This window comes from Plectropomus leopardus, chromosome 20 (genome assembly GCF_026936395.1).
Source record: "Plectropomus leopardus strain MGB_pleo_1.0 chromosome 20, ASM2693639v1, whole genome shotgun sequence".
NCBI lineage: Eukaryota > Metazoa > Chordata > Actinopteri > Perciformes > Serranidae > Plectropomus > Plectropomus leopardus.
In genome coordinates, this window is record NC_142195.1 from 10,652,662 (window position 1) to 10,667,395 (window position 14,734).

General features: G+C 38.4%; 1 protein-coding gene across 3 annotated transcripts in view; it reads left to right on the forward strand.

Annotated features, from left to right (window-relative positions):
* ccbe1 (collagen and calcium binding EGF domains 1) overlaps nt 1-14,734 on the forward strand; it is a 72,775-nt gene that overhangs the window by 16,336 nt on the left and 41,705 nt on the right. For all 3 annotated transcript variants that reach the window (XM_088070918.1, XM_042509326.2, XM_042509328.2), the window contains 3 exons: nt 10,779-10,830; nt 12,741-12,868; nt 12,960-13,040. In XM_088070918.1, the coding sequence (XP_087927044.1) occupies nt 10,779-10,830; nt 12,741-12,868; nt 12,960-13,040 (261 nt within the window). The remainder of the gene's footprint in view (nt 1-10,778; nt 10,831-12,740; nt 12,869-12,959; nt 13,041-14,734) is intronic.

Below are 14,734 nucleotides of genomic sequence, written 5' to 3' on the forward strand. Positions count from 1 at the left end.
TTCTGATCTCATGCTTCTCTGAAGTTTGCACCATGAATTATTATTATTTTATTTAATACTTACGTGCATTATAATTTCATGTGAGTTAGCTATGGGGCAAATTAATCTTTAGAGGTAAAGCTGTACTACTATATTTGCTATATGTCAAAGGATCCCTGGGGGGCAGGACCCTGAAGGGGTCAAGGGATGATCAAACTAAGGGGTTGCAAGATTATCAACAATCAGTTGTACTTTTTGTTTTCCAGGCCTGGAAAAGTCATGGAATTAGGAAAATTCACTTTAAGTTTTGGAAAAGTCATGGGTTTTTGTTGTGTGTACTGACATTGTTATAGTAGTCTTCCTTGAATTACCCGCCATGTTATTTAACATAACAGCATTTATTTTCTGTAGCTGTTGATTTAACATAGCTCTGATATATGTCAGTGTGTGACGTATCATTTATTAGGGTTCCTGCAGATCCTGAAAAAGTTTAAAAGGCATTTCATTAATCTTAAAATAAGGCCTTAATTGTGTTAAATTGGTTAAATCAAACTTTCAGAACTCTTACAAATTCTCATACAAGGGATGTTTTTTTTTTCTGACATTCTGTAGAATCTTAAAATTATTAGTAACATCTATTTAAAAAACAAACAAAACTAACCAAATTTCTCTTTTAAACTTTTTGGAATTAAGGCAGTGAGATCCAACATGAAGAATGAGAAACAGAAAACCCATTCAAGTTAGCAGAGGGCTAAACCAGAAGTTAGCCACTCTGCACACGAAAGTCTCTAGTGTGTTTGCTCTGTAGGCCCAGCAATGCGGAAAATCGATGTAATTTTAGACCCAGGAAGTCAAACTTTGACTTCATGTGACAAGAAGCAAGTTTCAAAGGAATGAACGGGGCCCAGCCCTGCTGTATCCAGGCCTCTATGCATTCATGATATAAACAGCCTCACAGAGCTGTTAGCTTGGTCTTAGTCTTTTTTGTCTTCTCTGTGGTCTTTGCCCTTTTCTTGTGAATTGCAATTTTACCTCTTGAGGCCTATAACAATTCTTACAAACAAGGGGGAATTATCTTCACAACACTGTTACACAAATTGATTCGAACTTGTAAAATGCAGGGCTATGAAGGTCTCTGGCTAGGGGACCTCATTGACATTGCAACAGGGAAATATAGCGAGTAACCTTTGATGTTTGGGCACTTTGCTTGCCATTTTTTTACAGTGTGCTTTGTTGTTTGGATTCAAAGAGCTCCCACTCAAGGCATTTTTGCCTTTTTTCTGGCTCTCTTGTGGAAAACTCAACAGCGTGGGAAAACAGGAGGCTTGTTTATAAGAACTTAAACTTAAGGGAATCTTTTGATGCATTTGCATTAAAAGGCTTGCCAAAAAAGTCTAAATTTGAATTCTTGGATTCCTGGAATTTTTAAGACGCCAGTTTTTAAGAAGCCAATAGTACATATACCCTTTTAATTGTAGAATTGTCATCTAAGATTTGAGTGTTGAGAAAACAATGAATAAACTTCTAAAATATTGAAAGAAGTTATTTTAAGGAGAGAAATCAGTGTGAGTGGAAGCAAGTTTACCTGTTATTTTAATCCCATTTCTCATCTGTAGTCTTAAAGTGAATGTAAAGATGCATATCAGGCCACATATTGTAACTGGCCAAGGTCAGATTGCTGTGAATTGATACTAAAATATCAGTGCATCTGTGCTGCATGTGGATGTCTGAGATTATTTACATCTTAGTTGCAGTCAAGGATGGAAATTTCGCATCCCCCAGGAATGAGAGTGCTGTGTTTGCAGCTGGCTGATGGTGAAACCTTATGAGCATGATGCAGGGAGGTGTGTGTGTGTGTGTGTGTGTGTGTGTGTGTGTGTGTGTGTGTGTGTGTGTGTGTGTGGGTGTGGGTGTGGGTATGTATGTGTGATGGGATACCAAAGAAAGGCAGGTAGATCTTGATCAAACAGCCCGCAGTTATTTATGATGGAAAAGGGGGGATATGCACTTGAGGATGCTCCCCACTTGAATCCAAGGAGCATTTGTGCTGATTGTGAGTTCGATGAGACTGGGACACAGCTGGACAGAAACCCACAGTGTGAGACCAACAGTAATTTTGAGTTGCAGCCACTACCTACGCAGTCAGCCTGACTTTGTGTCTGCATCTCTGCCAACTGTTGCCACCATACTGACATTTAAAATGTATGACTAACCAATTAGTGACATTTCTGAAGGGTAAATCAATCAAAACAACAGAACCGGCTTATGCTGGCTGTGGTCTATGATTGACACCTTGGCCAGCTCACATGAAGAATAGTTAGCTGATTCGATGAGCTGGTGACCCCTCAGACAGGTCAGTTGGACAGCATAGCAGCAGTATACACAAGCTGAAGCACCACAGAGTGTTTTATTTGGTAGGATGAGAAAGTCTGCACATAATGTTGTACAAAGAGACAAATATCTGACGAGGAAAGATCTGATTCAGTAGATGCTGTAAAGTGCAAACCTGTCATAGGGTTTTGGCAGTAATTATATTATCGGGTGTTTGGAAGTGTTATTGACGAAAGCTGCCAGTTACTGCTGAGATTTCAAGCTTTCTATACCAGCAGTCCACTGATGACTTTCAGCTTTTATTAGCATCCCTTCCACAAAAATGTAATGAAAAAGGAGAAAATATAAAGTACCTCAGCAATAAAGCCTAAAAGCAAAGCTAGAGTGCACATATAATAGTTTACCAATTTCAAATCAGACAAGGTTCTAAGTTTCCAGAAAACGGACACTAATATGGAGTTGCTCTTATATTTGTTAGACATGTAGCAATCAAAGTATTTGGCAAGCATCCATACAACCATTAGCTTGTGCCCAAAGTGTAGTGGGCCAGCAGACAGTAGCTATATAGATGTCTTGCTACACTAACATCAGGGAAGGACAAGATGTACTACCAGCTTTTCATAAGTACTGACTAAATTTTAGTTAAATTTCTAGTGTTATATTTGGGGGTTTAGAGAGCACGAGCCCTCTTCAGCAGCTCAAAAATATATTTGATATTGTTGTTGTTGTTGTTGTTTTATCAGCTTGATACTTCATGACTTTTTCTAATTTAATGAGAATTGCTTATAAACATGTATACGAAGTGATGGCAGTCAGACCAGGTCTAACAGGTCTAATTCATCCAAAACATAGGTAACATCACAATAGAATAAGATGCCTTCATTTGTTTATTTGTGAACATGTGTTTTGAATGTTATCAGCCCTCTTAATAGAAATAAGCAGTTGTTCACTATCATAATAACACTTTAGGCAGGGCAAACTGCATCTACCAAGAGGCCAGAAGGTGCATATTCATCAGTTGTGTTTTGTTAGGTTTAGGCACCAAAACTTAATGTTTTTTTTTAGAAAAAGACCCTGGTTTGGGTTAAAATAAGTACGTCTGTGATGTTACTTAAGTATTGTATGTAATTTAAGTACTTTACATAAATCATGTAAGTAAAGCACATTACACATTACTCAGCTTATATATTTTTTTCTTAAATTTGTGCTGTTGTAAAATTAGTCTTTAATTCCATTCCCAGCGGCATTAAACAAGTCTTAAATCTAACTTTCCTTATGATATAGGAACCCTGATAGAGTAGGTGACTGGTTCAGTAAAAGCTATTGGCCTTCATGAAATACAAAGACAGACAGGGAAGTCACCCATCCAGAGGCTATATCCTTACCTTTGTGTTTGCAAATTGCCAAGAATGATTAGCATATCATTGTCTACAATGAAGTGTGCATCCAGGTCAACCTTAGACCTTCCTCACACTCTTGTAAACAAATTGAAACAAACCACTGTGTTCGCTTAGTTCACACGAAACTACTTGAATTTAATCTTGAAGTAACTCTGCTAGAGTGGAAAATCAATGAGGACTGTCGCTGCTGCAAATTCAACTATCGCGTGACAGCAAGAGGAAGCGGATTGGTATGATAATAGCTTCCGAGTTTAACAATATGGCCGGGTGTACTGGTGCATGTTGCCACAACTGGGCCATAAATTCACTGATACCCGGGGCCAATTCTGCCTAATGCTTCAGAACTAATTTAAATGATGATGAGCCATATTACCAGACCTGCGCTAGTCCTGATCACCACAGCACTGAGGAGCTATTACCTTAAGATAGTGTGAGTTTAGAAAAGGCAGGAGCAAGAGAGAAGAGTGGAAGAGGTAGAGAAAACCACAGAAAGACATGGAGAGGAGGCCCATTTGTCAGCATCTTAAGTAAAATATTGTCCTGAGTGGATAACGGAAACTTTGCCCAGACATGCAGTTTTGTAGTCATATTTTGATGCAATCTTAAAGCATTCTTTTAGATATAGAGAGATATAATTCTTTTATTTGTGTTTTTCGTGCATGGGTTGCCTTAGTCTAACCATCTGTTCGCTGGCTCTATATTTCAGGGCGTCCAGATCAAGTAATATGCAGCACATTCTCTGTGTATTTAAAAAAAAAGAAAAAAAATAGTCCATCTGATTTGGGAACTGCCAGCAGTCCTGTTATACATTTAAATGAAGGTTAAGCCAGTCAGTAATGTCCACTTCACTCATAACTTGTTTTCTAATTTTTTTTTCTATTCAAATGCTATACACACATACACACACACACACACAAAACAAACAAACACCCACTTTGTTACAGAGGGCAGTGGAAACAGACCAATACATTCCTTTATCAATGAGTATCTAGATCTGGTAGGAGGATAAAAAGGAAGGATGAATTCAGGGAGGGACGCAGTGCGCTTTACGTGTGTGTGTGTGTGTGTGTGTGTGTGTGTGTGTGTGTGTGTGTGTGTGTGTGTGCGTGTGCGTCTGTGCGTGTGTATCAGGGTTGGGCGGTAAAAACGAGCCAGGAGATTCAGAGGAAGGGAAGAGACATAATGGCAGGGAGGGGCTGTGAAATGTGGCCATCCCAAGGACACTGCACTGAGGTTAGATTTATTGATCGCAGCACGGTTGAGGAGACATGTGCAGTGACATGTACTGTAGTAGAAGTAAATTCCCATCATGCCTTAATTGTTACAGTTTTTGTTTGGTAATCGACCAGGGGGTTGGTGGTGGGTGGAGGATAGGGGGGCTTTCAATCGGCTTAGTCCCGATTTTGATTGTTTCCACAGTAAATCTGTAAGATTGAACTTGTAGGATTACAAAAATATATGAATAAATTAAATGCTATTTTTACTATGCAATGTATTTTGGACGTGTTATTGAAGATGCTCCTTTGGCTTAGGACAACCATCATGTCCATCATATTCCTTGTATCTGTGTAGCATTTCAAGGATTGCTTTTGTGTGTGGATGGGCATGTTCACAGCAGCTGAAAAGCAACACATCACATTACACCTTATGTGAGTCACCACAGAGCCTTTGAACAGCTGGTGCAAGTGAAGGAGGAGGGAGAGAGTCATAGTGACGTGTGGTGGGGGAAATGGTTCTCACTGAGATGACAGGAAGAAAACTCTGTATAAACCTGCTGCCACAACAGTGGAGGACTGAGAGCTATAGTGATGATGGCTGTGCTCCATTTGGTCTGCTTGGCTTTCCTGTTTGGGATGCTGCACATCAGCTACCTGTGATATTTATTGATACCTCTCCTAGTTGTAACGACGCATATTTTTCTCATATAACAGTGTGGTGTTGTATAAAATGCACATACAATATGAAATCCAATGAATAAGTGCCCCACAAATGACATTACACATTCAACATTAAGTTACATTGGTTAGGTTAAAAAAAAGAAAGGTGGTACCTTATGATTTACCTTAAAATGACTCACTTGGTTTCACATGTTCTGAACATCTGTCCCCTGGGGGAAAGTTTTCCCTCATTATCATTATTTGGGCTCCTTTGATGTCATTTCTCTTTTTCTATTCTCCTATTTACTTAGTGTTTTGCTGACTTGTGAATCACATTTTCATATCCACCTTGATTGCATCGTTTTTGTTTCAACAAGCAAAATTAATAACAGTTTATTTCTATGGAAAACAAATGCAACCACAAAGACTTCTCTAACTGAAACAGAAACCTGGTTATCAGAGTTAAGTCACCAGACTGTAAATATATTCTCGGATTGCATTGGTAATGGTTTAATGTATCTTGTTATGGCATTATTGTAACTGGGGCAGACTAGTTGTTTAATACATAAAAGGAACTACACTGAGATCTAAACTGATAAAAAAGATAATTAACATACATAGTATGGAACTATAAAGAGAGGTAAATATAGAACAAAGCTAAAAAGTAATAATTATGCAAATGGAAATTAAGACCACTACAAGTGAAATAATATGGCTCTATTGCAGTGGTGCGAGACTGTATATTTAAGCAGCACCGACGATATAATAGTTTGCATAAAAAGCTTGTGGGAGGCATAGTGACCTTGAGACAGAAGAAAGCCTCCCAGTCGATGCATCATCTTAGTAAAGATGCCGTTCATTTTCAATAAGTAAGACTTTTGTTCCTGATGCAAAGGCAGCTTTCAGGCGTACATGATCTGCGATGCAGCCTGTTAATATTTCTAGTGAGCTCAAACTTGCTGTGGCTCTCTCCCAGTCTGTCTGGGCATGTGCAGAGAGGCACTGCAGTGCTGCACTGTGAAAAGAGAGAGACAGAGAGAGAGGAGTTTTGACAGTGGGGTGCTCGTGCCCCGCAATATTCTCGTTGCCATCCTAATGTGTTGAGAGAACATTTAGGGGATAAAAGGCCATATTTGTGTGTCGTCCACTGCTTCAGTCCCGCATTATGAAGCATCCATTAAGCAGGAAAAGGTTAATGTAAATTTAAGCAACCTATAAGGAATTGAATTGTGTTTATTGGACATTTCACTAGTAACTAGACCTTGTTTCTTGTCAGATTTCCTCTTGCAAACAACCAAATTGAGTCATTTTGTTTAGAGATGCACGATAATATCGACATGTTATGGGTATCAGCAGATAACAGCTTCAAAATAAGATATCAGCATCTGTCTGAAATTAACATTTCTGCCGATATGAAAGGCCGATATGCTGAGGTATTAATTATGCAACTTTAATTAGCTGAAATAGGTCAAATTTGCTCTGGTTGTGGCGATTGTCGGGATTGTCTCAGGGAAAGCAAGCCATCCAAGCCTATTAAAGGTGGAGGATTTTTACAGTTTTGTTGTGAATTTATTATCTAAGAATAAATATTGCATGTTTTACATGTGACCTAAGTTATAGTAGCTGTCTTCTTTTGCCAATTTTGAAAAGCATTGCATTTTATGTCTGCATCTGCCACTAGTGGGCCATCACGATAAGTAGGAATGCATGATAATATCGATATGTCATTGGTATCGAACAATATTGGCTTTAAAAAGAAGTATTGGAATCGCCCAACGCACTTTTTCTAATATGAACAATGAAAATTACATACATTTAAATGCATTGTCTCCATCTGCTGGTGGGCCATTATGCTAAGAGTATGCATAATATGATGTTAATTGCACTACAGAAAATACTTAATCGCTAAAATTAGGTGGATAAATTGGCCAAATGAATCGTTATATATTGGCATATCATATACCTTCAAAAAATACAACATCATGCAGATCTTCTCCACCTTTCTCCAGTTCAACTCAGGCCGTTTTCAGCCTCTTGCAGAGATCTCGAGGACAGCTCCTAAATCAAGAGCAACAACCAAGTCCCATCACAGACAGTTTTTATCAGCTTTTGTTTGTTTGTTCCCAAACTTCTCCCAACTGTGTCATCACTTTTCTTTCATCTGATTTAATTCTGAGTCCATTTGTTCCCTTCGTGGTGCAGATTTTTTTCCCCCCGTCAAGGCGGTTAAGATAGGATAAAGTTTCACTTGATGTGGCGCTGCTAAGTGAAACAAAATGGTCTGCCTGTGCTTGAACCAATCCTTCTAGGTCAGGAAATACCCGCCTCTGATCAACAACACTGATACTGATTGGCTAGGCAGAATGTCCTTAAGTTTGCAAAGTGGCAAGCAGATGGACGCAGACAGAGAGAGAAGTGATTAAATCAAGGATGCCAAGAGTCCTGGCAAGCAAGCTTTAACCACTTGTACTCAGAAATTAAGACAACATTACAAAAGTTATTCATTTGAGAGAGTCTGTAACAGAGTAAAGTGTGAAAATGCTTCCTTTGTTGATTGGTGTTGTTTTCTGGAATTTGATGACATGACTAAAGAGTCACAGATAATCATTTCCTATCTCTACAGCAGTGGATGTTGCCAGACATTATAAGTGAGTTTACTAGGCCTGCAGCTTTGATACAGTATCAGCCCTGCAACATTAATTGGCTACTTGTGCCGTTCTCGGCATGATCACTCTCTGCCTCTCGGGCTGCTGAGCTGAGGCATCAAAACAGGTGGAACATAAATGGCACAGCATGTGCACCTCAGAGTCGTGACGCACCCTGGTATTTCTAAAAGCTGTCATCCATTTTGTGGGCAATGATGACGATAGTGGCGAGAGAGGGGCGGGATGGGTGGGATCTCTTGGTTGAAAGGGCCATCAAGTGGCCGGGAACTGAACTGCAGCTTCAGGCTGGTTGCTGAGCCGTGGAGGCTCAGTTGTAATGAAGCAGGGCACACTGCTTTCTCTTGAACTGGAGTGGTCATGCATGAGCAGACCCTTTGAGGCAGGCTCAAGGTGCTATTTTCTGCTAAATGATACTGTAAGAGGCCCGATTCCCTTTCAATAGGGGGAAAAAAGCATGATTGTAATAGGAAATATTGTATTACATTTCACCTGAGCAGACATTTGGACTAATTTCACCTTCTGAATAACGTTAAATCATACCTGACTGACCTCACAGATTGAAAAGCGGCCATTGTGGCTGTAAATGACACCGCCGTCCTCTTGTTTCACTGGGATATCCTTTACAGGCTCCTCAGTCGCTCCGCTATCAATCTCCCTGTAACACCACACTGCGATCGTAAGAAAATGAAGAAGTCAGGGGTTCTGCAGGTGAATTATGTTTGTGCTGGGATCAGGCTGGCTGGTAGAAGTCACACAGAGGTCAAGGTCATGCAGAAAGAAAGTAACCAGCATACAGGTGTAGTGTTTCTCATCAACCTCCTTTAGATCACTTGACCCAAAGACCGAGCAAGATAGTGAAGTCAGTTCGGGTTAACAGAGCATGAAAAGTTAGTTCCTGCTGATGCACATGGCTTGTTTGACATGCCTCGTGTAATAGTGCTCATTTCCAGTCATGGAAAATAACTACTTAGTACTACGCATATGCGTGAGTGCAGTTCTGAAGTACTTTTACTTCACTTGAGTATTTGCCTTTTGTAACTTCATACTTCTCCATGTTTTAGAGGGAAACAGTGTCATAATCACCTATTAACATTGAGGGGGAACATTCTAATCTACACCTTTAGACCTCCAAGTGGTCTGAGAGGATTCTCCCCAGGAGAAATTTTTAGAAACTCAACAGCTAAATGAACCATTTTAGAGGATTTTGAGACAAAAATCTTAAAGCTTTGATGACTGAGGGTCATTTTAGGGAGCCAGCATATGATTGAGGGCTGCACAGGAAAATGGTACACTGGGCTATAACATTGACATACTATACTATGACTTTTCATGACATTTTTTACGACATCTTTTACAACGTACTAACACAAAAACTATAACTGTCGACAGTGATGTAGCCGATGTAACACTATTTTTCACTTTTTAATATGTCTGGAAGATAGATAGATAGATAGATAGATAGAAGACAGTAGAGTGGTTGAAATTTTACCTGCTTGCACCACTTGCACAAACCAAAAGCAGAACTGCAGTACATTGTAATAGTAATAATAATAGCATTTGTTATGTTTATTTATGAATATGATTATATTTGATTTTCTCAGTTGGGGGTACATGTCTAGCATACCACAAATATCATTTACACATGTATTCATCAGTGTTTTGGTGAGGATATTTTGAGCATATCTGAATATTAAGTGGGTATTAAATGGGACCAACACCCCAAAAAATATTTTATAATTAATGCCGAAGAGGGAAATATTGAACTTTTTTCCTCTGTTACCTTTATCTGACAGATTAAGATCTTAAAACCCATAATGAGCATATAAAATATGAAGCTTTGTCATTTAAACAACCAAAACTACAAGTCAACATTTGTTCCGCCTTAACCTTGCAATAACGCTGCTCACATATTAATGCCTCAGTGGTAATTCTCAAATTACAAATAATTATATATTTTCAGACAGGGTTCATTCTGTGTGCAACATTGTTTTTTTCATCTCTACAGTTGTAGGTACATTTTTGCTGGTTATACTTTTACTTGTAATTTAGCCATATTACACAGTATTATTGCTATTGTACTTAAGAGGAGGAGCTAAGTTTATCTAACAGTGCAGGACTCAAGTTTAGAATTGTTTTCATTCATTATATTTATCTGTTGAAATTAATGAGGTTTACCAAGTGAGAGCAAAATAAACAATTCCTAAATCATAATCTGGCAATATATTTGGTTGTTATTCGAATCCCACAGGTTCTTTTGCTTGGATTTTAAGATTATAAATGTTCAGACATAATATAATGAAGCACATATTGTGCCACTGGGCCCCAGGCTATAAATACATCCTGTTTGTCCTGCAATCCTTTAGCAGATATTTTTTTTCTAGAAGCTCAATTAATTCACAAACTGCTTCCCTCTTTCATCATGCTGCTGAGCTTTGTTTGTGATGACTTGGCTGATATTTTGCACCATGAATCCCCAGAGTTTTGACAGCAGTAAATAAAGACATTAATCTGCTTTGCTTTTACAGAAATGATGCCCTCTGGTTTGTAAAGGGGGATTTAAAGCAGCCTGAGCTAAATGTAAGTAAATACCATACTCGCTCATTTAACTAATATGTTCTTCTTGTTTACATTATGCTAACATTAACTACAGTTAATGCTGTGTTTGTTTACCTTAAATGAAGCCTGCATATTTTTTTTCCCTTTAGACATAACAAGCTGATAATATCATCAGTTACGGGATGCCTTCAAAATTATTTTGAAATATTTTGTCAAGTTTATGCATCTCAAACACATCAGATATTATTCTAAAACAGTTTTTGTTTTTTAATTGGTTAAAATTGAAGCGACTGAGCTGTCAAGCTCCAGAAACATATATGGGATCCTACACTGTGTTCATCTCAGTTGTCTGTCATATTGTGACTGTGATGACATGACCTGATTTTTTTTTTATTGCAAAACCTCTTCCCAAAGCCACAGAGGAAATTATAACAACTGATTTCGTACGCTGAGTAGTAGTTCTCTGAATTTCATGTGAGACGTGCCCCTTTTAATATTTTATGAAATTTGGTTAAATCAATTCATGAATAATGAATGCTTACAACTTCAAATAGAGGTACAGTAAATTAATTACTTGAAATGTGTTTGTGCTCATATTGCTAATGCATTTTTAATGTGTTGGTTTTATGAGCACCCTCTTGAACATCAGATTGCAATTTAACTGAAACACAGAAATGAATAAAAAATTGTCCAATTGATTATGGATTTGTTACATAGTTGTCATAGTAGAACATTTGAATTTGTTGTGTGGTTTTTATTTTTAATTATTGTGCGTAGGAACTGTATTTTGTTTATCACAGGTAAAGGGTGTCTGAGGTGTGATATATATATATATATATATATATGTACACTTTTTTTTTTTTCAAATCTTGGCCCTCCCAATTTTTCCTTTAGCCTCTCTTAGTGACCTGAGAGAAATGCATCACCCTTCACCGTAAATAACCATCGATTTTTTCAATATATTATTTTATATTTTATAATATTCTTATTATAATATATAATTATAAAAATCTTTATAATATTCTTTCAAAAACAACCCCATCCCACTTTAAAAAACAAACAAACAACAAATTAACAAAAAATAAAACCCAATCAAAAACAAAAACGAAACAAAAAAAATAAAGGCATACAAACAAAAAATGGGAAAGTAAAATGATGTCAGTCCAGGTTTCATAGGGTTAAAAAAAGATTTACTGTAAAATAAAAAAAAATCAACTAATCAGTATGTTAGATGGTGAAATTTTGGCAGTTTTCAAAGAAAATATACCCTTCTAACCCGTTAAAAGGGATTTAGGGTGGAGAGACTATTTAAATTGAATACAAAATACAGTCATTTAAAGTTGCATGTCCTTCCCCTGAACCCAAGTAAAGAACACCAGTCCTGGTGCTTAAAAACACATTTGACATTCCTCCCACATTTTGCAACCCCGCCTCCACCCTCAATAATAACGAACAGTCCCTTATTTAGCAGTTATTTCAGTAACAGCCACGCGGTGGTAGCAAAGATGCAGACGTCATGACGCACACAGCGCGCTCTAATCATGTGTACGTTCGTGCACGCGCGCTCGCGCTTGTTTGGGGAGAGTGATGGGGTAAACTTTAGAGCTCTTTCTCGATACATTTTCAAAGTTTTACCGAGGAGAAAGGGTGAAACAAAAGGCGTGTTTATGTGTGAGGGGACTCATTGGCTAAAAGAAACGATGTATAACGACAGAAAAGTTAAAGTAATGATTATGTCCCGGTGTCTTGACGTGACCTGTCAGAAGTACGGAGGAGGGAAAGTTACCGTTAAGCTAGCCGCTGTAGTGACAGTTCATTCACGTTTAGCTCCGCGGGGGTGAGTGGGAGGGTCTGCTGTTGTGCTACACCACTTTACTCCCTGAAGTTGTAGCAGTGAGGAGGTAATCATTACAAGTGTGGATTACTGTCAGCACCCAGGTGACGGGACCGATGAGATGATACTAAAACCCAACCGGAGTCCTCTTCTGCTCGCCGTCACCTGCATGTACTTCTCAGGAGGTTTGCTTTGGTCCTATCAAGAAGAGGATGCCAGTGACGGGTAACTATCGGACAAATAACAGCAAAACGACACGAGGACTCCTTGAATGAAACGAAAGAAAATGCTTATTTTAAAATATTTCTTTTTACAGTGAAGAGTGCTCTGAGAATAACATTTCTACATCAAAGTATCCGTGCCTGAAGTCGACTGGAGAAGTTACAACATGTTACAGGTACAGTGGAGTGAATCATGTGTTTGGATGCTGCCCAAATTCAGTTACTCTCCCTACAGAGCAATAATTTTTTTGAAATGGTGCTTGGTTGAAACGAGATGAATGAGATGGAAACTAATTAATACTTTGTATAACACTGGAGACATTTAAGCCTTATGAGGCACAGAAAGAATCACAAAATGTTATTGCCTAAGGCTGCTCATAGCTTTAAAACAAAAATGAATAGGCTATAAAACATCCTCCAGTGTTCCTTTCAACCATGCATGTGATTTAATTTTTATTTTCAATAAATCTACTGCCTGCCTCCTAAGCAGGATGCAGTTGATCATTAGTGATATTACAAAACTCCACAATCCTTTTTAAGTTATTCTATGATATAGCTAACAAAATGAAGGGATTTCTGGAGACACATGGGTGGATTTTCCTCTTAATCATCCTTTGTGAACTGATCTTAGCAATCTTAATATCCAGGAGCCCTCAGACTGGACTTCAGCGTTCTGACACTGGCTTTAATTATGACAGTTCACAGACACAGTGGACACAGCGTCTCCTTGCAGCAAACTCCTGTCAGAGGCTATGGATTAAGTTGTTAGAACCCTAATCTGTCTTCATTGTGAGGGGCCACCTCAAAGGCATAATGAAAAAACTTGTGCTGACTTAAAAGAGGTAGTTAAGTCAAACATCAATTCAAATATCCACTCTGTCTTTTCCTAAAGGCCACTTCATTAACTTTGCTATGTAGATATAGTTTATAGCAACAAAGTTTGACAAACGTCTGCTGTCTCTGTGATGGATACAAGCTGAAAATTTTATCATATTATAAAATAAATCAGATTAGACATGTGCTACTCTCCAACACCCACATACTCCTTGCAATGCTACTTTAAGATATATATAATGGACAGCTGACTAATGCTCAAACACCACTTTGTGGGAATGTAATGCTGTTTTGTTTTTTTCAGACACATTGTGGTTCAGGCTGATGAGGTTGTTTGTATTGTTGCTTTTGAGACAAAATCATGCAACTTATTTAGGGAGCTAATTTTTAAACATGTTGTCAATCATCTTGATTCATAACAAATCTATTCATGTATGTCCTTTCTGGGAAAGCATATCGAGAACTAAATGCCAGATTGTTGAGTTTCTCCTCTGAGAAGTCTCCCAAATGTCGACTTTGTAAGGTTTCATCTCTGCATCACTTGACAAACGACTGGCCGTGGTTCAAGCACACAGCGACATCCTGTTTGATCTTCAATCTCAAACACATTCTTAACATAATTATGTTGGTTTATGGTTATTGGCTGCGGCCACAGTTGTTTCCCACAATGTTTATTTAAAGAAGAAAAAGTGTTTCAGCTAAGAGCCAAGATAATGTGTCCTGGGGTGCCTTTTAGTTCACCTGCACGGCGTGAGCTGGTGACTGCCCATCAGCCTTGTAATGGTTAGTAGAGGGTTTTTTTTGTAGTGCCAAAGGTTCAGATTAATGATCTGAATTTGATGAGTGTGGATTCTACTGCATTTTTGTTTTCAAAATGCAGTCATATAACAGTGCAATTGGGCCTTGGCATGACTGAGTTGCAGTTCAAAGGGAACCAAGCATGACTTAAGTTGGCAAGAATCAGTTGCCAAAGGAAAATATGGGCTTATGGCATTCATTAGGGGCTTTGTAGAGTATCAGGAAGTCTACACATCTC